A 21,591-nucleotide genomic window follows, 5' to 3' on the forward strand; every position below is an offset into this window, starting at 1 on the left:
ACACTTCAATAAAAAGGTTTACCTAGAAACTGTAACTCACCTTGAAGTACTTGTCGATTTTGGATAAGTTTATTCTTTTCTTGGCATCTAGTTTATAAATGTTGCTGACACTCCCATCCATCAAGTACAGACCAAACCCCATGACCTGCAAATCACAAAATGGCACATAAAGCTCAGACCTGCAAGTTTAATTACCCATAAACGCTTATACTGCTACAGTTCATAACTTAGAAATGACAATTCATTCTTCTTTCAAAAAGCACTTTTTTAAAAAATTTAAGTATAGTTGACCTACAACACTATGTTAGTTCCAGGAGCACAACATAATGATTTGATATTTCTACACATTAAAAAATGATCACTACGATAAGTCTAGTTACCATCTGTCACCACGCAAAGATATTACAATATTAATGACTATATTTCCAACGGAGTACATTTCATCCTAGTGACTCATTTATTTTGTAGTTGGAAGTCTGTACCTCTTAATCTCACCTATTTCATTCACCAGCCCCCCCCCAATAACTCCACTAGGAACCTCCTGTTTGTTCTCTGTATCTATGAGTCAGTTTCTATTTTATGCTTGTTCATTTGTTTTGTTTTTTAGATTCCACATATAAGTGAAATCATATGGTATTTGTCTTTCTCTGTCTGACTTATTTCACTTAGCATAATACCCTCTAGGTCCATTCATGTTATCACAAATGGCAAGATTTCATTCTTTTTTTAGGGCTGAATAGTATTCCATTATTTATTTATTTATTGATTTATTTATTGATTTATTTATTTATTTATTTATATAAAATTTTCCTATGCATCTATCAATGTTACACTTTGGTTGCTTTTGTGTCTTGACTATTGTTAACAATGCTGCTGCAATGAACACTGGTGTGCATATATCTTTTTCTTTTCTTCACATAAACATCCAGAAGTGGAATTGCTGGATCCTATGGTAATTGTAGAAGAACCAGCAAACTGTTTTCTAGTGGCTGCAGCAATTTACATTCCCACCAGCGTTCACCAGGGATCCCTTTTCTCCACATCCTCGCCTGTACTTCGTCTTCTTTGGAAAAAATGTCTTCTTTGGAAAAAATGCCTATTTAGATCCTCTGCCCATTTTTAAACTGAATTTTTTTTTGATATTGAGTTGTACAAGTTCTTCGTATATCTTGGATATTAAAGCTTTACTGAATATACCGTTTGCAAATGTCTTCTCCATTCAGTAGGTGACCTTTTCATTTTGATAGTTTCCTTCACTGTGCAAAAGCTTTTTAGTTTGATGCAGTCCCATTTGTTTATTTGCACCTTTGTTTCCCTTTCCTGAGGAGACAGATCCAAAATACATGTTTTCTTCTAGGAGTTTTATGGTTTCAGGTCTTAACATTTAAATCTTTAACCCATTTTGAGTTTATTTTTGTATATGGTGTGAGAGAGTAGTCCAGGTTGATCCTTTTGCAAGTAGCCGTCCAGTTTTACCAACAGCACTTATTGAAGAGGCTGTCTTTTCCCTGTCACGTGTTCTTGCCTCCTTTGTCATGGATTAAGTGCCCATTTAAGTGTGGGTTTATTTCTGAGCTCTCTGTTCCACTGATCTATATGTCTGTTTTTGTGCCATACCTTCCTGTTTTCATTACTGTAGCTTTGTGGTGTAGTTTGAAATCAGGGAATGTGATACCTCCAGTTTTGTTCTTTCTCAAGATTTGTTTTGACGATTTAGGGTCTTTTTGGTTTCCATACAAATGATAGAATTATTTGTTCTAGTTCTGTGAAAAATGCCATTGGTATTTTGTTAGGGGTTGCACCGAAACTGTAGATTGCCTTGGGTAGTATGGTTATTTTAACAATGTTAATTTTTCCAATCCCCAAAACACAATAGATATTTCCATCTGCCATTTTATTAATTGTTTTCTGGGTTTTTTTTTTTAGAGTTCCTTTCTTCTTCCTTTGCTCTCTTCCCTTGTGATTTGATGACTATCTTTAGTTTTATGTTTAGATTCCTTTCTCTTTTTTGTGTATCTATTATAAATTTTTGATTGTGGTCATTATGAGGTTGATATATAGCCATATATATATATATATATATATGGTTATATATGATCATATATATATATATTATTTTACGATCTCAAGTTCAGACTCATTCTAATAACCGTGCATTTTTACTCCCCACCAACGCTTAATGTTTCTGACATCATATTTTACATCTTTTTGTTTTGTGTATCCCTTAACTACTTATTATGAATATAGATGATTTTACTACTTTTGTCTTTTAACCTTGCTACTAGCTTTGTAAGTAGCTGATCTACTACCTTTACTCTATATTTGCCTTTACCAATGAGATTTTTCCTTTTGTAATTTTAATATTTCTAGTTTTGGTAAAAAGCATTTTTAAAAGTCCCTCAGAAATTAATAGCTATCCCTTCACATGAAGCTATTTTATGTCATTTCTTGTGTCCTCTTCCAGGTGCACACATCAGCTCCACTTCTCATCAAGCACAAGGCAATACTATATGTGGATTTCCATAAGCACTTATGGCCGGGGGCTCTTGCACCAGGTAGGTGCAAACAGAATGTTTCCACTGCCACAAAGCACTCCACTGGACAGTGTCCTCTTGCTCTGCTCCCTCCGTGCTGCTCTCCAGCAGGGAAGAAGTATTGGAGATGGGCCCACTTGCACGGAGGGCTTCGGGTCAGCAGGACACCCAGAACAGGGTCCCCCAGAGCTGCCCTCCATGAAGGTAGAGAGCAGAGTGAAGAGACTGGCAGAAGCATCTTCTTGGAGTTACTCAGTTTTCCTGGGTCTCTCCCATGTACAAGTTATTAAACTTTTGTTTGAAAAAAAAAAAAAACCGCCTTCTCATCTTCCCAGTGAGAAACGTCATTGAAAACCTCCCCAGTTTGAAACAGAATAATAATGAGGAATATGGTAAATGGCATGTTTCTTGACCAACAAAAGTCTACTATAATCATGGTGACACAGTATACTAAATTTCTAGGAATTACATCCTTACCACGTAGAATCCGGTATAACCCCTGCTACAAGCTTTATACTGAGAAAGGCCCTTGACCAGGGACTCCTCACCCACGAGCACCTTCTCCAGGGATGGGCATGTGATCTACCTGGCACTGGGGTCAAGCTTGGAACACACTCGCGGGAATGCATCAAGGACTTGTAGGGCAAACTGCATGTAGGGTGGAGGGTGCTATATATGCGTGTGCACGCACACACACACACACACACATACACACACACAAGCATGAGAGGAAAGGTTGGCCAAACGATCGTAGAGTGCAGCCTATTCATGAAAGCAGGGCTGCCCCTATCTCACGGTGCTGTTGGCAGCCTACCCTCAACACACGTACTTTGAGAAGCATGTGTTTCTCACTGGGCGTCAAGTACATCCTGTTCTCATAGTAGTCCACACACAGATTCACAATGTCTGCTAAGAGCTCTTCATAGCCAGAAATCACTTCGAGCTGCTGCTGCAGAGACTGAAACACAGAGTGAGACACCTGTGTCACTGACCGCTCTCCGCCCCTCAGCCCCCCAGTGATGCGCCCCATCAGCCAGAGCGGCAAGAGTGGGAATTACTTGTGTGATCTTGTTGTGGTTGGCCAGGAACATGGACAGATTCTGTGATTCCTGGATGGACTGTGGATCTGCCATTTTACGTAAAAACTGAGCAGCCCTATGAAAGGGGAAAAAAAAGGGTTAATCAACCAACATGCTTAATGACTTTAAAGAAAAACAGCCTGGGAATATCAAAATTACTTTACTCTCGCTACAGTTATCTGTAGAAATGTGCATCTTAGATGCCGGTTACAATTTCAGCCTCCTCCAGCTTCTCCTCTGAACTCCAGGTAAGTCTCTTTGCAACCTGGATAGCTCATGACCCTACTGTCCATAGCTGATAGACTTCCTCAGAGATGTGGCAGCGCTTCTCACAGGCCTTCCTGAAGGGCACCTACACATTGGCCTCTCCCCTGGGCTCCCTGTCCCCAAGTCTGAGAAAGGATGACACTCCCTCTATGACTTCCAGAGCTGAGTGACAAAGACAGCCAACACTGTTTAGGTTCTCTGCTGGGAAACTTTTGGGCAGCCAAACTTCCCACCAGTCAGGGACCACACCACGCATAGTTCTGGTGCCAAAGGTCTGAGACAGAATCCTGATTCCACCACCAATTTGCAGCTCCATCTTGGACAAACCTAAAGATCCGGTACCAAGTCTAACATGAGGGCTGGGTTTTCCCACACCACCAAGCAATTCTCTAGCACCAGTTGCCAGTGGTGTTACAATTCTGACACTGACTGAAGATAGCATCAGACCCCACAGGTTAAGAGTTCAGTCCCACAAGACTGCCATATCATCCCCCCGCTTCAGACACCAGCTGGAGGTACACGTTGTCACTGGGCTCCTGGCCAACCAGCTACAGATTGGCGGTCCCAATAACCCCTTCTTTGGGTTCGATTAATTTGTTAGAGCAGCTCACAGAACTGAGAAAACATTTTATATACTAGATTAACAATTCATTATGAAAGGATATAACTCAGAACAGCCAAATGGAAGAGGTACATATGGGGAAAGGGGGGGTTGGGGCTTCTATGCCCTCTCCAAGCACCACTCCCCCAGAAACCTCCACATGTTCACCAACCTGGAAGCTCTCCGAACCCTGTCCTTTGGCGTTTTTATGGAGGATTCCTCACATAAACATGCTTGATTAGATCACTGGACATTGGCAATGGATTCAACCTCTAACCCCTCTCTCCTCCCTGAGATTAGGAGGGTAGATCTGAAATTTCCAAACCTGTAGTTACAGAGTTGATTCCTCTGGTGACCAGCCCCCATCCTTAGGGTAACTAGAGGCTTTCCAAAGTCACCACATCTACATAACAAAAGAAACTTTATTGCTTTTATCACAGGAAATTCTAAGGGTTTTAAGAGTTCTGTGTCAGAAATGGGGATGAATATATATTTCTTATTATAAATCAATACCACACCTCCTGAACTCTCCTGACTCTCACTTACCATACCTGTGAAAAACAATAGCTCTATGACCTACCCCATGGGGCTGACAAGGGAATGGTGGACACAGAAGGACCTGTACACGGAGGTCCAACAAATCCTGTGCAACACGGGCTGAGTCTCTAGTTTTTGCAAAGAGGGTGAAAGCACATATGAGGATTCTGCACACCTAGGGCTTCCCCAAAAAAGTTTAGTGGAAACTGCCCACATAAGGACCTGTCTGTGCAACCTAGAACTTCTGGGGTTTTACTAAAGAAAAGCTTTCATGGCAAAGACTGGTAACCTACCCCAACTGTCATTTCCTTCCCTTCCTGCTTCAGAATAAACCCTGAATTTCTGTGGTGCAGCAATGTGCCTCATTCTCATCTCCACGCTGTGACCAACTGCTGAGCCATGAGATATAATGCAAAACTTTGTAAGGCACTTGAAAGTTTACTTATAAGCAATATTGTGGGCCCTTCAATGCTCCTTCCTTCCTGCTGACTGGAATGCAGAGATAACAGCTAGAGTTCAAGCAGCCATCCTGGGCCACAAGGCAATAAATGAAGACAGCAGGAGCTCTGGTTCCTGAACACTGTGGAACCCCCTCAGCTGCAGACCATCTACGTCAGAACTTTTCAGGTGAGAAATAATCTGCAATCTTGCTTACTTCTGTAAATTTTTAAAAATTATATACAGTGAAACAGTATAAACTGATATGTTTACATTCTTTTTTAAGTGTTCACTTTACTGTACTGATTTGAGTGGGTGTTGAAGCTGCAGGAGTGGAAACTAAGGAAGGGACCAAGAATACCTGCTTTTATTTTCCTTAAGCCTCACCATGACTATATGGGTCATCTGGCATTTACACTCAGAAAAGGTTGTAACTACCAGCTGGGTGCAAATAAAAAGTGTGTTGAGTGTGGGAGTGTGAGGGCTAGGGAGAAGTGGAGGTTATTGTCTGGGAAAGTGAACCAACCAACAGGGGATCCCAAACATAGGTCACAGGAAGAGGCTGCTGGAAGGGTGAGGGGTGCCCAGGCCCTCTTCTGTGCTTAGGGGAGCCTAGGGGGTAGCAAACACACTGGGCAACTTCTGAAGGGGGTGCCCGGGGGCCTTCCACAGAGCAGCCCCATCTTTAAACTATTTTCCAGACTGGGCTTTGAAATAAAGGTGCTCCTGTTAAGAGAGAGAGGGAGAAAAGAAACCTTTTTAAAATTTAAAACCACTGGGGCTGTCCACCTCCCCACTTCCCTGATAGAGTCAGGAAGGCTAAGAAAACTGTTCCAAATCACCCGACAAGTGATTTGTGCCATTAGGAGCAGAAGTTGCTCTCCTGAGCTGGGAAGTTCAGAAGCCCCTACACTCCACCAAGAGTCACACGCACTTGGAATCCCACAGAACTGGCATCAAATGGAGACAACTCCAGACTTTCCTTCCGGAGTGGAGTTAACAGGACAATTCAAAAGATTTTGTCGTTCTGAAGATCTAGGCTTCCGTGCAGAGCTAACTCTAGGTGATGCATGGAACGCCTGAACTTATTTCACACGAATGAGGCTTAAAGTCTGGGAGATCTAGCTCAACTTCCAGTGCCACCCCCTCCTCAAATCTGTTTCATGCCTCATCTCAAGTCGCTTTCATTTTAAAGACACAGCAATAGTTGCACGATTTTAGGTACGTGTTGGGGGTCAGGGTAGGCCGCCCCCAAATATGCCACTGTGGCATACTGAATTATTCAGAATTAAAGTTACTTAAGAAACAGCCACAGCAGGGCATTCTGACCTCCTCTGTGTCCCTGAAAGCAGGAAACAAACCTCTCACATGAAAGGTCCCCTCCCTGCACCAGGAGGTCGGGAGACATCGTCATCACCAGAGACGGGGCGTTCAAGGCTTAGACAGCCGTGTGAGCTGACCTTCCGACCTCCTCACTCACTGGCCACCCCAACTCAAACTTCTTTGTCTTGTCAGTTCTTCACAAATTTGTTTTTTCTTTGTGTCAAAGGTATAAACGCTGGGACTTCCCTGGCAGTCCAGTGGCACTCCCACTACAGGGGGCTCGGGTTCAATCCCTGGTCGGGGAACTAAGATCCCACATGCTGCCAAGTGTGGCCAAACAAAAACAAAAACAAAAACAAAAGGTATAAACACTGCCTCCTTTGGTCACTTCTTTGGGTCTCATATCTTGGGACCCCCATACTCATGAAATGAAATTATATTTGTTTTTCTCCTATTAATCTCTGTTTTCTTAAAGGCGGTACTCAGGCAAGAACCTAAAAGGGCAGAGGAAAAATTCTTTTTCTTCCCCTACAAATGAAACCACAGCCTATTCAGACACAAAATAAAATCTCTTCTAATTTAATTTTATAGCTAAGATTCCTTGTCTAGCAAAGGAAACAGAAGTCAGCATCTCATTCCAGCCAACCTGTTTTAACAGTCCCAGGCGCAGACTTTCTAGAGAGTCGGTTAGAAGACAGCGGCTCCGCTCTACCTGCCACCAACACACTCAGTGTCGCAGACGCAGCGCCGAGCCGTGCCCACCTTTTCTAATTCTCTTCTCCAGAAGTTGTCCACATTCGAAAAGAAAACCGGTCTGGAGGACGACTGGTCTGGGGAGCCCTGTGGGTGCCGGGGCCAGCTGTGCCCACTGCGGTGACGGTGCCCGCCTGCCGGGGATGCCCACCAGCCAGCCAGCGACCAGCAGCGGCGGCCCCAGCAGGCGTGGAGCCTCCGGCCCCCTGGATGACACGCTCAGCGCGTCAGCGCCCACGTACCCGCCGCCCCCATATGGGCTCGGAGCACAGCACTGCTCTCGCGCACGTCTGTCCTCCAGGGTGCTGAGAGCCCAGGGCCCGCCCCGCCCCGCCCCCGCCCCACCCCCAAAGCCTACAAGAACGCCTCGCAGCGCCGGCGGTCCGCCCTGGACAACACTTCCGGCCGGCCGAGACTGGCCCTCGTGGGCACTGCACCCTGCACGCGAGGGCGCTCGGGAGCCCGGCCCTGAGTCCCAGGCGCGCTCATCACCTCTTGTAGGCCGAGTGGTCATTCTTCACGCTGCACTTCATGTTCTTCAGCTCGTCCAGCACGGCAAACATGTTGATGAACTTGCCCAGGGTGATCAGGTAGGCTTCGGACACGAAGTCCTTCCTTCTCTCCGCATGACACAGGCGCCTCACCTCCCCACAAAAACGCTCGATGGCGTTTCTCTGCGCAGAGGAAGCGGGGGCAGAAACGCGGCTTTCAGGGACGGGCCAACCCCAGGCCCAGCTCCAATCACAGGGTCCAGAGTCACGTTACTCGCTGATGAAACACCCAACCAACGAGTGCATGTTTACAGCTCGGGTAAAGAGACGTGTTGCTAGAAAGTGATTTCCACGTGCCTTTGCTCTGTAACAACCATCATCAACTTTGCACTTTACCAACTATGTCCCCAAAGTAAAAGAATTTTGTTGATTATTCCAGCAAAGTTACTGAGCAAAATGCTCCAACAGAATGTCTGTAAAGCAGACTGCTTTAGCTTTTAGAATTGAAAAAGGGGGTGGGAGAATTTCCACCTGACAACTTTTAAGATAAAACAAAAATTCATCACCTAAGAAGTTCTATCTTCTCCCTTTGCTAAAGGATTCTATGATAAAAACTTTCACACATTTCTAAACTATGTCTTTAAAAAAGCCAGCAAATCCCCTCCCTGTGGCCACTCTGCTTAACCCAAGGGCCAGAAGGAGCCAAGGCCAGGGCAAAGCCCACCAGAGTGGACAGTGGGGGGAAAACACCCGAAAACTAGATGAATCGAAAGTGTAAGCGTGTAAGTGTACTGACAGAAAGCAGTCTTCGTGCAGGAACTACAAATTCACTCTCGAGGGGAGAAGAGAAGTGAAACCCAGAAACAGCATTTATTCTGAAAGGGCCAGTAACGCTTTGGACTGTCTAAGGCTTAGTTCCCTTTGGTCTCAGAGCTATTGTGATCGCTTGAATTTACATGCACTTTGTTTAATTAGTAGATGGTGCCACCATCTCACTCCTCTGCTCTAAACCCCTAGGATTATTTCACTGTTTTACCTGGAAGTACATAAAATTCATCAGTTTTGTGACCTCAGGCTCAAGGACCTCCACGGTTTTCTCATAAATTTCCACTCTGTTAGGCTGTTCATTACATTTCACCTGGGAGAAAACAAACATGACATAGAGAGGCTTCAACCCAGAGAGGATGTGGGGAGTGCGCTGGGATGGAGCAGGCCAGAGGTGGGGTGGGGTCTGACTGGGCGGGGATGACTGGAAGGGATGAAGGCGTGGCCAGTGGGGGGGGGGGGTGGGGTCCGGCTGGGATGGGGCACCTGTGGGATGGCCCGAGAGCAGCTCCTCCAGGTGTACAGCATGACGGCGTACTCTTGGCCTTCCTCCAGCATCTCGTTCTGCAAGGGTACACGGGACAAATCAAAGGCAGGCAGAATAATCATAAAAAAGGAGATGCCAAATCGCCAACAGCTAGAGCCATAAACCATGGTGGAGAGGCCAGGAGGACCCTCCCTTTGAGGGACAGAAAAGCACCGGGACCTGTGTGCCAAGAAACAGCTGCTAAGATACTGGTGACACTGCAGACCACCCCAAACACCCCCATGGCTTCTGCAGGCTGAAGACGGGTATCAGTGACATGCAGGCACCTCTGCCCAGGGGCAGCACAGCCCAGGGCACCTGCCGTAGCTGCCATACCTCAGCTCCACTCAGCCCCGAGCCACCTGCTGGCAGTGCAGACCTGAAGCTGAGGACATGGGAAACGCGCAGTGCAGCTGAATGCACACGGGGTCCTCACAGCCTCTCCACCAAGCCACACAGAGCCTCCTGGCCCCGAAGGAAGACTAACACACTCTGCTGTCCCCAGGGCGAGGAGGGAAAGCACTTAAAATCCAGGGAGAGTATCCATGGGAAGAGGACTGCCATCATTTCAAAACTGCTTTCGTGTCTACTCCTTCTTTCACGTTATTTCCTTTGGTAAAAATGGCAAAAATTGCATAGATGTCCTTGAAAATGTTGACTACAGTTTGGTAATGTTTTTAAGATGCTTTAAAATGCTCACAACCTTTGACCTAGTAACTTCATTTCTACAGATCTAGCCAGTGAGAATAATGATGTATTTAGGAAGATGTTCATCACAGCATTTTTTACTAGAAGAAATCAAGGCAAACTAAGTAAACATGCAAAAATAGTTAAATTTTGAACACTTAAAAAATGGACTAGACAGCCATTAAAAATTACTTCATCTGGTGCGTTTTAATGACATGTTAAAATGTTCATGAAATCATTAAAATACATAATTATAATAACAATGCAATTCATTTATGCAATCTAAATCCCATATGGGTGTGTACCTGGTATGCTTGAGTACAAGTATAAAAGAGGGAGAATGGGTTCCCTCAAAATGCTGACAAAGGTTTTCTCTGGGCCACAGAAGCCAGGTTTTCAGAAAGAGCATATGTTGTTCTTATAATTTAAAAAAAAAAAAAAAAAAGGTGCTTTAAAAAAACATAAAACACTTCATTCACTTTCTTCTCTTCTTCCTCACTATGTATGCTATCAGGATAATACCAAAAAAAGTGACATTTGCTATTCAGACATGCCATCCCCCCAGAGGAAACCGCGCAGAGTTACCATGCTAGAATGGACGGTCGCTTGTTCAATGTATCTTGCAATGCCAGTGACAAATGCATTTCTGTCTTCAAAATTAGTGTTGAAATTTGGCTGCAAGGAAGAAGAAAACCATCAAGCAGAGGTCAGCACCACAGGCCACGCATCCCGCGGCCGCCCAGCACCCACCTGGTAGAGCAGTGAGGATGGCGGGGGCTCGATGCAGGGCTGCTGGTCGGGCAGAGGCAGCTCTTCCAACAGGTCCACGTTGGACAGCGCATCCTCCAGCGTCACCTGGGCTGCCATCCTGCCCTAGGACAAAACACAAAGCCCCCCAGGCCATGAGGAAGGGCAGGGGCACCCTGACAATCCTTCCAGGGTGGGGTGCTTAGCGCCCTGCTCCCCTGTGCCCTCTCCTCAGGGAGCTGGGGGTGGCGGAGGGGTCTCGGCCCATCCCTGGGGTCTGGCATCTCTCTCCAGGCTCACCAGCAGGGGAGTCACAACACAGCCTCTGCTGGTCGCGGAGTAGGGCGCATGGGCCAACACATGTGCCGTCACCCCCTGCCACCTTACCACCTCAGGGCCACCATCCTGGAGGGCTCTCAGTGAGGGCCCGGCAACCCCTCCCTGAGCTGGAGGTGGGAACAGCTACTCCAGTACCACGTCTGCCTCCAGGGGCGACGGTGCCTCCCCGCCAGTGGCGCTTCCCAGGCGCGTCCTCCAAGCAGGGCCACACACTAGGGACAGAGATGGACGAGGCCAGAGCCCTGCCTCCAGGAATACAGGGCGGCCTGCAGCGCCCACTGAGGTGAGGGCCGGCGGCCAAGGGAAGGAAATAGGGAAGGACTATTGGCAGAGGCCTGAGAGCCTAGATTCTGCGGCTGCCAGACAGAAGCACAGCAACAGAGACGGACTTCGCCCGCCACGGCTTCGCCAGCTCCGGGAGAGAGGAGTCAGCTCGCTCCAGCCTGCCTCCGCTGCGTGCTGCTGTGACCCTGGACAGGACTCAGGGACGAGCTCTGACTCTAGACGGGCACACCAAGCAGCTCCGCCCCCGGCAGGATCCTGGGGTAGCTCCGACCTCAGACAGGCTGCGTGGGGCAGCTACAGGGGAAGCTACGTTCATTCTGAGATGGAGAGAGCAGCAAGCGGGCTGGACGAGAACACTGAAGGAAGAAGCACTCAGTTGCTCCACCTAGCACCTGGGCCCCAGGCAAGGCATGGGCGTGGAAGTGCACGGCAGGGCAGGTTTCCAAAGCCCCGGCATACTGGTTAGAGGACCAACAAGGGAACCCCAGGCCCCTGGAAAGCCCCAGGGCCAGTGTGGAGAGGAAGAAGCTTGGAAGAGCAAGCCCCCAAAGCTGCTCATGAATGTCAGGCCCACCCCCAAGCTGCACATGCGTGGATCTGATCCTCACACCCCAAGCCCTGAGACCACGGCCAGGTCCCAGACAGCCACAGGAGGCACACACAGGCAGATCCAATGGCACGGTTGAGGCTCCAAAGACAGAACTGACACGGAACCGTAACCCAGAGAGGGCAGGTCAGAACCGCACCTAAATCAAACGAGGTTGTGTGCCTGCTAAAATGAAAACACCGACATTTTCCTAGGATTTAAACAAGACCCAGAGTCTCATACTATAATATCCAAAATGTCCAGCTGCAATCCAAACTACTCAGCAAAGAACCAGTAGTGTCTTAACCTCTATGGGAAAAGATGAGCAACAGATACCAATACCAAAGTAACAGATGCTACAACTATCTACCAGACTTAAAGCACCTACTATAAAAATGCTCTAAACAAACATAGCACTCCTGAACTGAACAAAAAAACTGAAAGACAGCAAATAAATAAAGAAAGATATAAAGAACCAAATGGAAATTCAGAACTAAAAAATACAATACTGAAATTTTTAAAACTCCCCATATGAGCTTAAAAGCAGAGGAAAGATTCAGTGAACTTGAAGACAGAGCAATAGAAATGATCTAATCTGAATGACAGAGAGAAAAAAGATTGAAAAAAATGAAGAGCTTTGAGGACCTTTGGGACAAGAGAAAAAGTCTAACACTGTCTTATCAGAGTGCAAGAAGGGGAGCAAAGTGGGCATGGCTGGAAAAACAGCTGAAAACATGACTGAAAACTTTGCAAATGTGGCAAAACTTTGATCTGCAGATTCAAGAAGCTCAACAGACCCCAAACAAGATAAACCTAAAGAAATCCCTACCCAGACACATCACAGTCACACCGCTGAAAAATAAAGACAATGAAAAAAATATCTTAAAAAGAGCCCGAGAAAAGTGGCTCACGACCTAGAGACCACATTCACGATTTGAACGTGGACCTCTCCCCGGAAACCAGGGGGACCTAAAGAAGTAGAAGACACTTTTTAGGTTGAAAAAGAAGTGTCATGAAGGTGAAATAAGGACATTCTCAGATGAAGAAAAATCAAAAGGATTCATAGACAGCAGGCGAACACAAGTTCTTCAAATAGAAGGAAATGATACCAGAAGGAAACTTGGGACATAAAAAACAAAAGCAAAAGCAAGAGAAAGGGTAAACAGTGAGTAAACAGAGTAGACAGCTTCCTCTAGAGGTCTTTAAAAGATGTTTGGTGGCTGAAAGCAAAAATGAAAATATTGTCTGATGGAGTATTCAGTGTATAGAAATGTAGTATATACGAGAACTATAACATAAAGGGGGAAGGCAAAAGGACCTACATGGTGTAAGATGTTTGCATTTCACTTGAAGTAGTGAAATACTGATTCCAGGTAGACTGAAAAGTTAGCATGTATTTGTAATCCCTAAAGCAACCACTTAAAAAAACTATACAAAGCAATATAGGAAACTCATAAAAAGACTGTTTAAAAAAAATTTTAATGGAATACTAAAAAATATTCAAATAACCTAAGAGTTGTGACCTTCTTTCTGCCATGTGAGGACACAATGAGCAGTTGGTGTCTGCAATCCAGAGAAGGGCCCTCCGATTCTGTAACCAGTGCCAAGGTGTGGGTTTCCCCACATCATCAAGCACCAGCTGGTGTCCTACAACTCAACTTAATTCTGACATTACCTACCTGCATGTTAAGGGCTCAGTCCCACAAGACAGCCACTCCCTGCGATGCCAATCACAAGACCAGGTTATCACCTGTGCTTCTGACCAACCAGCTATGCATGGGAGGTCCCAATGACCCCCTCCTTGGGTTCCATTAATTTGCTGGAGCAGCTCACAGACCTCAGAGAAACATTTTACTTACTGGATTGCTGGTTTATTATAAAGGACATAACTCAGGAACAGCCAGATGAAAGAAATGCATAGGGCAAAGTATGCGAGACGGGGCATGAGCTTCCGTGTCTTCTCCAGGCACACCACTCTCCCCGCATCTCCACATGTTCACCAACCTGTAGGCTCTCTGAACCCCTGTCCTTTTGGGTTTTTATGGAGGCTTCATTACACCGACATGACTGACTAAATCACTGGTCACTAGTGACAGAGGTCAGTGAATGGGACTGAAAGTTCCAACTCTCTATTCCTAGTTGGTTCCCCTGGCAGCCAGCTCTCATCCTTAGGTGCTTTCCAAAAGTCGCCACATTAACATAAACTCAGGTGTGGCTGAAGGGAGTTTGCTGTATCAAGACACCTCTGTCACTCTCATCACTTGGGAAATTCCCTGGATTTAGGAGCTCTGTGACAGAAACAGACAAAGACCAAATATATGTTTCTTATTATAAATCACAATATCACAGGCTCTTACTAGAACCTGACTATGCTGGCACACTGACACCCTAATCTCAGACTTCTAGCCTCCAGAACTGTGAGAAATAAATTTCTATTGTTTATAAGCCAAAAAGAGAGAGAGACAGAGAGGGAGGGATCTAACAGGAATCGAATAATGAAATGGTAGACCTCAACAAACATATCAATAATCAGATTTATCACAAGTTGAAACACACCAATTAAAAGACACAGATTGTCAGAATGGATTTAAAAACTCCTGACCCAGCAATATGCCAGCTATAAGAAACTCACTTCAAACATAATGATATAGGTAGGCTGACAGTAAAAGGGGGAAAGAGAAACTGTGCAAGAAAAGGAAGCTGGACTACTTGAGTGTCAGACAAAGCCAACTTCAGAGCAGGAAGTTACCAGGGATAAAGACTGGGGCTGCATAAGGACAGAAGGTCATTCAGCAAGGAGACAGAGCCACGCTCAGGGTGGATGCACTAACAAGAGAGCGTCAAACCAGGCAAACGCTGACAGCACCGAAAGGAGAAGTAACTCCACCCTGGAGACAACAGCTCTCAGCCAGCAACAGGAGATCAGCAAGACACGCAGGACAGACACAAAGGGAGCGACGGGGCCTGACGGCGGTTCACATAACACCCCTCCCGACAGCACGGTGCTAACTACGAATTTAAATGTAGCAGATATTTTTCAAAATAATGAAAACTTTTTCCTTCCACTACCAACTTCCTTCTATCATCACAACTTCCTATTCCACACGCTCAAGAAAGGACACACCCGGGACAGGGGATGCACAGAGCCACGTCCTCATCCTGGTCACTGCCCTGCAGAGCCAGCGTGGGGCCCCAGTGGTGTCCACACAGGGCACCTCAAAGCTGATGGCCTCCAAGGGGCCAGGCTGCCCCATAGTGACCTTGCGGCCCCTCGGGGCTGCTTGGCCTCACCTCTGTGCCTCCCACCCCCGCTGGTCAATGAGAAAAACTGGTCGGGCCAACCACCCTGGCACAGCCACACAGCCCACACGACTGGCCGCCCTGGCTGTCTGCCCAGTGCCCGCGGGACCCCCTCCCTCCCCCACCTCTGCCCAGGACAGTCCAGGAGAACCCAGGTACGGAACTGGTGCAGGAGGGTTGCAGAAAGCCTCCGTGACACACTTGGGTCACACCCTAGGAAAAATGTCAGATGTTCAACTTATTTCCAATCAATGTGTAAGGACATTTTTCTTTGTTGTGGTTTATATATACAGTGGAATATTACCTGGTCTTAATAAGGAAGGAAATTCTGACACATGCGACAACATGAATGAACCCTGAAGACATGCTAAGGGAAATAAGCCAGTCACAAACGGACAAATACTGCACGATTCCACTCACATGAGAGGAGCCAAATTCATAGAAGGAAAGTAAAATGGTGGTTACCAAGGGGTTGGAGGAGCGGTGACTGGGGAGTTACTGTCTAATGGGCATAGAGTTCCAGTTCGGGAAGATGGGGAAAATTCTGGAGATGGACGGTGGTGATGGTTGTACAACAATGTGAATGTTTCAAATGGCAGATTTTATATGTTATGTATATTTTACTACAATTAAAAAATTAGGAGCAAAAAATTAGCAATATTTATTGTAGATAAATCAGAAAATATAGAAAGGTAAAAGAAATTATCCATAATCCTCTGATCCCTCACAGAAACAAGATGGTAGAAGGTACTTTTCCCTTCCAACGTCCATAAAAATGTTGAAGTTGTTGAACATTATTATTTTTTTTAATTCTCTTTTTGTTTTTTTTTGAATTTATTTATTTATTTATTTTTGGCTGTGTTGGGTCCTCGTTTCTGCGCGAGGGCTTTCTCTAGTTGCGGCGAGCGGGGGGCCACTCTTCATCGCGGTGCGCGGGCCTCTCACTGTCGCGGCCTCTCTTGTTGCGGAGCACAGGCTCCAGACGCGCAGGCTCAGTAGTTGTGGTTCACGGGCCCAGTCACTCCGCGGCATGTGGGATCCTCCCAGAGCAGGGCCCTAACCCGTGTCCCCTGCATTGGCAGGCAGACTCTCAACCGCTGCGCCACCAGGGAAGCCCCTGAACATTCTTTCATAGCATCTTTTAAGCTTCATGAGGACTATGGGTCAAGGCCCTGCCGTCACTCACGGAGGCTCTCTCCTATTTGCTGCATTTTCCTCCCCATGTTTTTCGGTCACGAACACCCCCTACAAACACCCAATTCCAGGTCCACGGGCACCCCCGCGACTCTCCAACCTGGGCATCTTCCACAAATGCACGTCTGCCCGGCCTCTGCCTTGCCTGTTGAGGAAACCTGGAACTGCCAGTTCTGAGTCCAAGTCCCCAGTCTCCGTCTCGCCTTCTTCTTTGACACCTCAGAATTCCCTTTAAACCCATTTACTTTTCTCCATCTCTAACGGCCGCCCCTTGCCAGAGGTGGCCCACGCTCCCTGTGCCTGCTGCCACCCAGACCCAGAGCCTCGCCAGACCCTCCCAGCCTCACCGTCAGGCCCACTGGGGTTCCTTCCCAGCACGACACATGGGCCTTGTGTGTCTGGTCACTGCACGGCCCTGGGACAGAGCCTCAACTACACCTGTAGGACCCACACGCCTTTGCAGCGGGCTTCCACTGGTGCCAAAGCCCAAGAGTGTAACTAAAGTAACACATTTGGAACGCACTCAAACCTGCCCGTGCTGCCATGCGGGAGTTTACGGTTTAACAACTCGATTACATTTGTGTCTCCTCTGGCTCAGCTCAAAGGAGCTCATACGGCTCCACGGCTTGGGGCCTGGTCACAGCAGGGTGGCATGTGACCACAGGCACAGAGGGGAGGCCACGTGAGGACACGGCGAGAAGGCGGCCGTCTGCAAGCCGAGGAGAGGCGCCTCGGAGGGAAGCAGCCCTGCCGACACCTTGATCTCAAACTTCCAGCCTCCAGCGCTGTGAGGGAGTCTGCCTGAGCTGTCCAGACTAACACAGCCAAGATCGGGTAGAGCAGAATCTCCCAGACAGGGTCCCTACACCCTTCCGCTGACTGGCCACGAAAACCATCCCCGTGCTGGTGTTTTTCTGATCATAAAACAATACAGGCTCGATGCAGAAAAAGACTGCTGGGAGCAAAAACCAGCTGACCCACTCGGGCCTCAGTATGAAAGTACCAGCATCAGCACTTCTGGTCTGTGACCCGCCCCCCACACCCATCCTTCCTCCCCCTGGGGGTGAAACAAATGCAAACAGACGTTGTCCACCCAACAACATAAAAGCCTGGCTTTTTCTTCCTTGATTGATTTCTTTCAGCAGCAGTTCCTAACGCCGTTTCTGATCCCTACAGCTTGTCAAGTTATAAAAATGAATTTAAATATGTCAGTGGAACTGCCTTTTAACAAGCTATCAACTAATTATTTTGCAAGTTTACGAGTTTTTAAAATAAAGATTTCAAAAAAGGACACACTGGGACTTCCCTGGCGGTCCAGTGGTTAAGACTCCGCGCTCCCACTGCAGGGGGCACAGGTTCGATCCCTGGTGGGGGACTAAGATCCTGCATGCCGCGTGGTGCAGCCAAAAAAAAAAAAAAAAAAGACATGCTGGTCTCACTTTGCTGCTGCTGGAGTGTCCCTGACTCAGGGATCCCCAGGGCTCAGGGGACACGCATGCACTGGACAGTTCCCCACAGGTAGGGTGGGCGAGCGGGAAGCCAGAGCTCTGAGCTGGTAGCACTTCACCCACCCCGCTTGTTCCTTTAACTGGCAGTGTCCTAGGGCCCCACGGCAGGGCCCTGGCACTCGGACGGCGTGCCCATGCCTGTGAGCTGGAGAGGCGGAGAGTGGGCGGGTTTCCCCGGTAGGGCCGAGATGCAGGGATGCTGTGCTGTGACACCGCAACACTCACAGCCAGCGAGACCCCGGGCCCAGCTGCTTCCTCCTCCTATGCTCCCCGCCCCCTGCCCTTGGGTGAGGGGCTCCCGGGGCCCAGGGGCCTCTTCTGACTCCGCTGACACACCATCTTGCAACCGAAACTCAGGCTCAGTTCTGTGCAGGGCAGGGTCTTTGAAATCCTGCCTCCGTAAGGGGACCTCCCCTCTCCTGCCATGACACGGACCCCTGCATGGAGCGCCACCAACCCCACTCCACCCAGGACCAGCACCTAGACAGTGCTTCTGGCGTAGCTCACAAGCAGAGCGAGCCGGGGGCACCCTTCCTGGACTTGGAGCCGATGTGTGACCAGAGCTAAGGCCCAAGGAAGGCACCCTTTGAACCTCAGGCGGCCACCACAGGCAGGCATCAGAGAACCCCAAGTGGGCTCAGGGGACCACAGATGGGGGTCAAGCAACCTCAGGTGGGCAGGAGGTCAAGGTTCCCAGTGCCGGGCTAGAGACCCCGTGGCTGCTGCCCCCCTTTCTCCCCAGCATGGCACCGTCCACCCCTCAGCCTAGATCACCCTACAGCTTCCCAACAAGTCATCCTCACGGTCACCCTCGGGGTGGGGTCATCACACTCTGACAGATGATCAGAGCAAGGCACAGAGCCGCACAGCCACAGAGCAGGGGCAGAGCCAACGGGACCCCAGCGCCAGGCGCCGCGTGCACCTGGGCCGAGGACACAGGCAGATTACAGCGGTAGAGAAGCCGGCCAGGCCTGAGGGCAGGAGAGGGGCAGCGAGAGCCCGAACCCCAGACCAGCTGCTGGGGTGGAGAGAACGGCGTTGGGGATGGGGAAGGGCTGCGGTGAGCAGCCCAGGGAGAAGGTAGGACGGTTTCTGTGAATCACAGCTGTCACCACACACTTCAAAACCAAGAACAGCAGATAACAGAACTTTTGTCGTTGAATGAGCATGATCTGATCGTTTTCCCTGTTTCTGGGCAGGACGAAAGGGAAGGCTCCTCCGTTTGCTGGCAGTTCAGTTAAAAGGTAGTAATAGACAACGAGTCTTTACATAATTCAACAATTTTAAAAAAGAAAAAAAGAACACTTAGGCTAGGCTGCAGAGAATTAATAGAAATTAAAGCGGAGAGAGACTAATTTTCAACCTGGTAGCATGGGTGGCACCAAGAGATTAAAAGGAAAAGAGAAAAAAAGTGTGTGTGTGTGTGTGTGTGTGTGTGTGTGTTTTCAATAAGCCAGTATCACTGGGAGGACACAGGCTCCCCATCAGAACACTGGCTGCAGAGACAAGATGAAACAAAGGAGCAAGACGAGAAAGGTGCCTTAGGAGATGGACGTCAAAAAGGTGAGGCGCAAGGACAGATGGTGGGGGGGGGGGGTAGTGAGGAGGGGCGCCCTCGGGAGTCCACAGTCCAGACTCCCTGTGAAGGCCCCAGAGAGTGCAGCGTTCGGAGGCATCCACTCCTGAAGGGTCCAGGCCTGGTTCAGACCCCTGATGCACCTCTGCCACCCACACACAAGGCCTCCTCCAGGCCCAGACAACCTCAGTCCGCACCGCCCGTGGGGACCGGCCTGGCACAGGACGTGGGCCACGGAGGGGGGCCTTGTGTTTCGCCAGATTAGAGGATAAACTTCTATCACCGTGGAGATGTATTTCTTTTCTATGACCATCTATACCTCTAGTACTGCTCCGGAAACAAGAAACAGCTAAAACACTTTCTGGTTGAATAACTTGCATGTATTTGGAAGAGAACATTCATCTATCAGCGGATAAGGTAAAAACAAAGACCAAGAATATAAATAAATAACAAAAAAGGTGGAGCCCAGTGGTGAAGGGACATCAGCTTGAGGAGGGCGACCATGTAGAAGGCTGGGTTAAAAACACTACGAGAAACAGCTCAAAACATAAGCAGTTAAGCAAGCAAACTCGGTTTCTGGTTACTTCTCTTCCCAAAAGCAGCTGAATTTAAATCTTCCACAAATCAAGCATTTAAATCCAACTGGTCTTACACACCCATAAAAGAACTTGGCACATAGTTTCAGAGAATCTATAACTTTCGTCAAGGCAAGGTCTTAATTTACTGTCCCTGAAAACAGAAATGAAATTAAAACTGTTACACTAGGTATGTGCCTATTAATAAACAGTAGGCTTCGAGGGGCTGGGAACCAGACTGGGGGCGGGGGTAGCATGTGGACCCAGCTCATAAATGGGACTAAAAATTGACCCTGAGGCCCTGGAGGGTCAGGCAGCGGGAGCTGGCAACTGGATGCCCCGAGAAAGGGCTGCAGCGGGGGGACGCCAACCCATGGGCCAGGAACTGGAGACCAGGGGGCATGCTGGGCCAGACAGACAGGGCAGGGCGGGCAGGAGGCTGTGTGAGCGCCATACGCAGGTAGGGATGGCGTCCAGCATAGACGGGGCCCGGGGTCAGACGCAAAGCTAAGTGAGGGTGCATCCCAGCCAAGAGCCAGCAAGCAGGCATTCTGCACAGGCCCGGTAAGCTTTAAAATAGAACTGCCAAGGCAGCTCGACACCAAGGTTGCAAAACATGGCAAAACCACAGGAGGGAAAATGCAGAACTCATGGTTCAGAAGCCCCTCCAGACGTCCTGACTGTGGCACCACAGTGAGAGCACTGCCTGTGTGTCAGTGCCACCCTTCAAGCCCACGTGACCTGAGCCACGAGGGTGTTTTTTCCGGAAAGAGGGTTTCCCCAGCATCTCCAAACTTGTAATATCTTTTACTTTACAACTTGACAGTATTTCACTTGTCAAACCCCACAGCGTAACCAAACCACAACAAACTACGAAATGTTTCTGCTAACATGCACAAGACGCACATTGATTTTCTTCCTCTTCTATATATACAAATAACAGTACTTCCCAGAAAAGTACAAACATCCAATTTTTTGTGCAATCTGTTCACATGTGAAATAAATCATCTGAGGAAGAGAAGCATACTTTATTCAACTGTGCCTTTCTCTCCCGCATTTTAAAACAACATGTTTTTCCAACTCCAGCCTCTTTCCCCAGATTAAGTGGGGTGGGGAGAGAGAATGGGGCTGCTATGATCTCTAGGCAAAAACTTCAAAATTAAAAAACAAACAACATCTTCTGCCCAGCTTTACTACTGAAGAAATGCAACTGCACAAAAATTTTAAATTCCACTCTCGAAAGCAGCACTGGTCTCTTCTGCAATTACCTCAAATCAATTGCTGCATCAACAGAAAAACAAAAATCAAGTTTGCTTGAAAATCATGACAATAGGTGAAGTCTGAGACAGAGCCCGCAAAGGAGTCTTGAGTCTGTCAGCCCCTCCCTCCTGACACTGCTCTCCCGCCCCCTCAGCCTCAG

The 21,591-nt window shown here is 47.9% G+C and overlaps 1 protein-coding gene across 2 annotated transcripts in view; it reads right to left on the reverse strand.

Moving 5' to 3' along the window:
- Positions 1 to 21,591, reverse strand: part of CYFIP1 (cytoplasmic FMR1 interacting protein 1) — a 94,794-nt gene that overhangs the window by 55,775 nt on the left and 17,428 nt on the right. The window contains exons 2-9 of one of the 2 annotated variants that reach the window (XM_068545367.1): positions 10,812 to 10,934; positions 10,647 to 10,736; positions 9,335 to 9,412; positions 9,060 to 9,161; positions 8,025 to 8,206; positions 3,593 to 3,689; positions 3,364 to 3,492; positions 41 to 145 (exon numbers count right to left, since the gene is read on the reverse strand). In XM_068545367.1, coding sequence (XP_068401468.1) covers positions 41 to 145; positions 3,364 to 3,492; positions 3,593 to 3,689; positions 8,025 to 8,206; positions 9,060 to 9,161; positions 9,335 to 9,412; positions 10,647 to 10,736; positions 10,812 to 10,928 — 900 coding nt within the window. In that variant the 5' untranslated portion in view covers positions 10,929 to 10,934. The remainder of the gene's footprint in view (positions 1 to 40; positions 146 to 3,363; positions 3,493 to 3,592; positions 3,690 to 8,024; positions 8,207 to 9,059; positions 9,162 to 9,334; positions 9,413 to 10,646; positions 10,737 to 10,811; positions 10,935 to 21,591) is intronic. The other variant, XM_068545368.1, reaches the window with a different exon arrangement.

The sequence above is a fragment of the Eschrichtius robustus genome, chromosome 5 (genome assembly GCF_028021215.1).
Source record: "Eschrichtius robustus isolate mEscRob2 chromosome 5, mEscRob2.pri, whole genome shotgun sequence".
Classification (NCBI taxonomy): Eukaryota; Metazoa; Chordata; class Mammalia; order Artiodactyla; family Eschrichtiidae; genus Eschrichtius; species Eschrichtius robustus.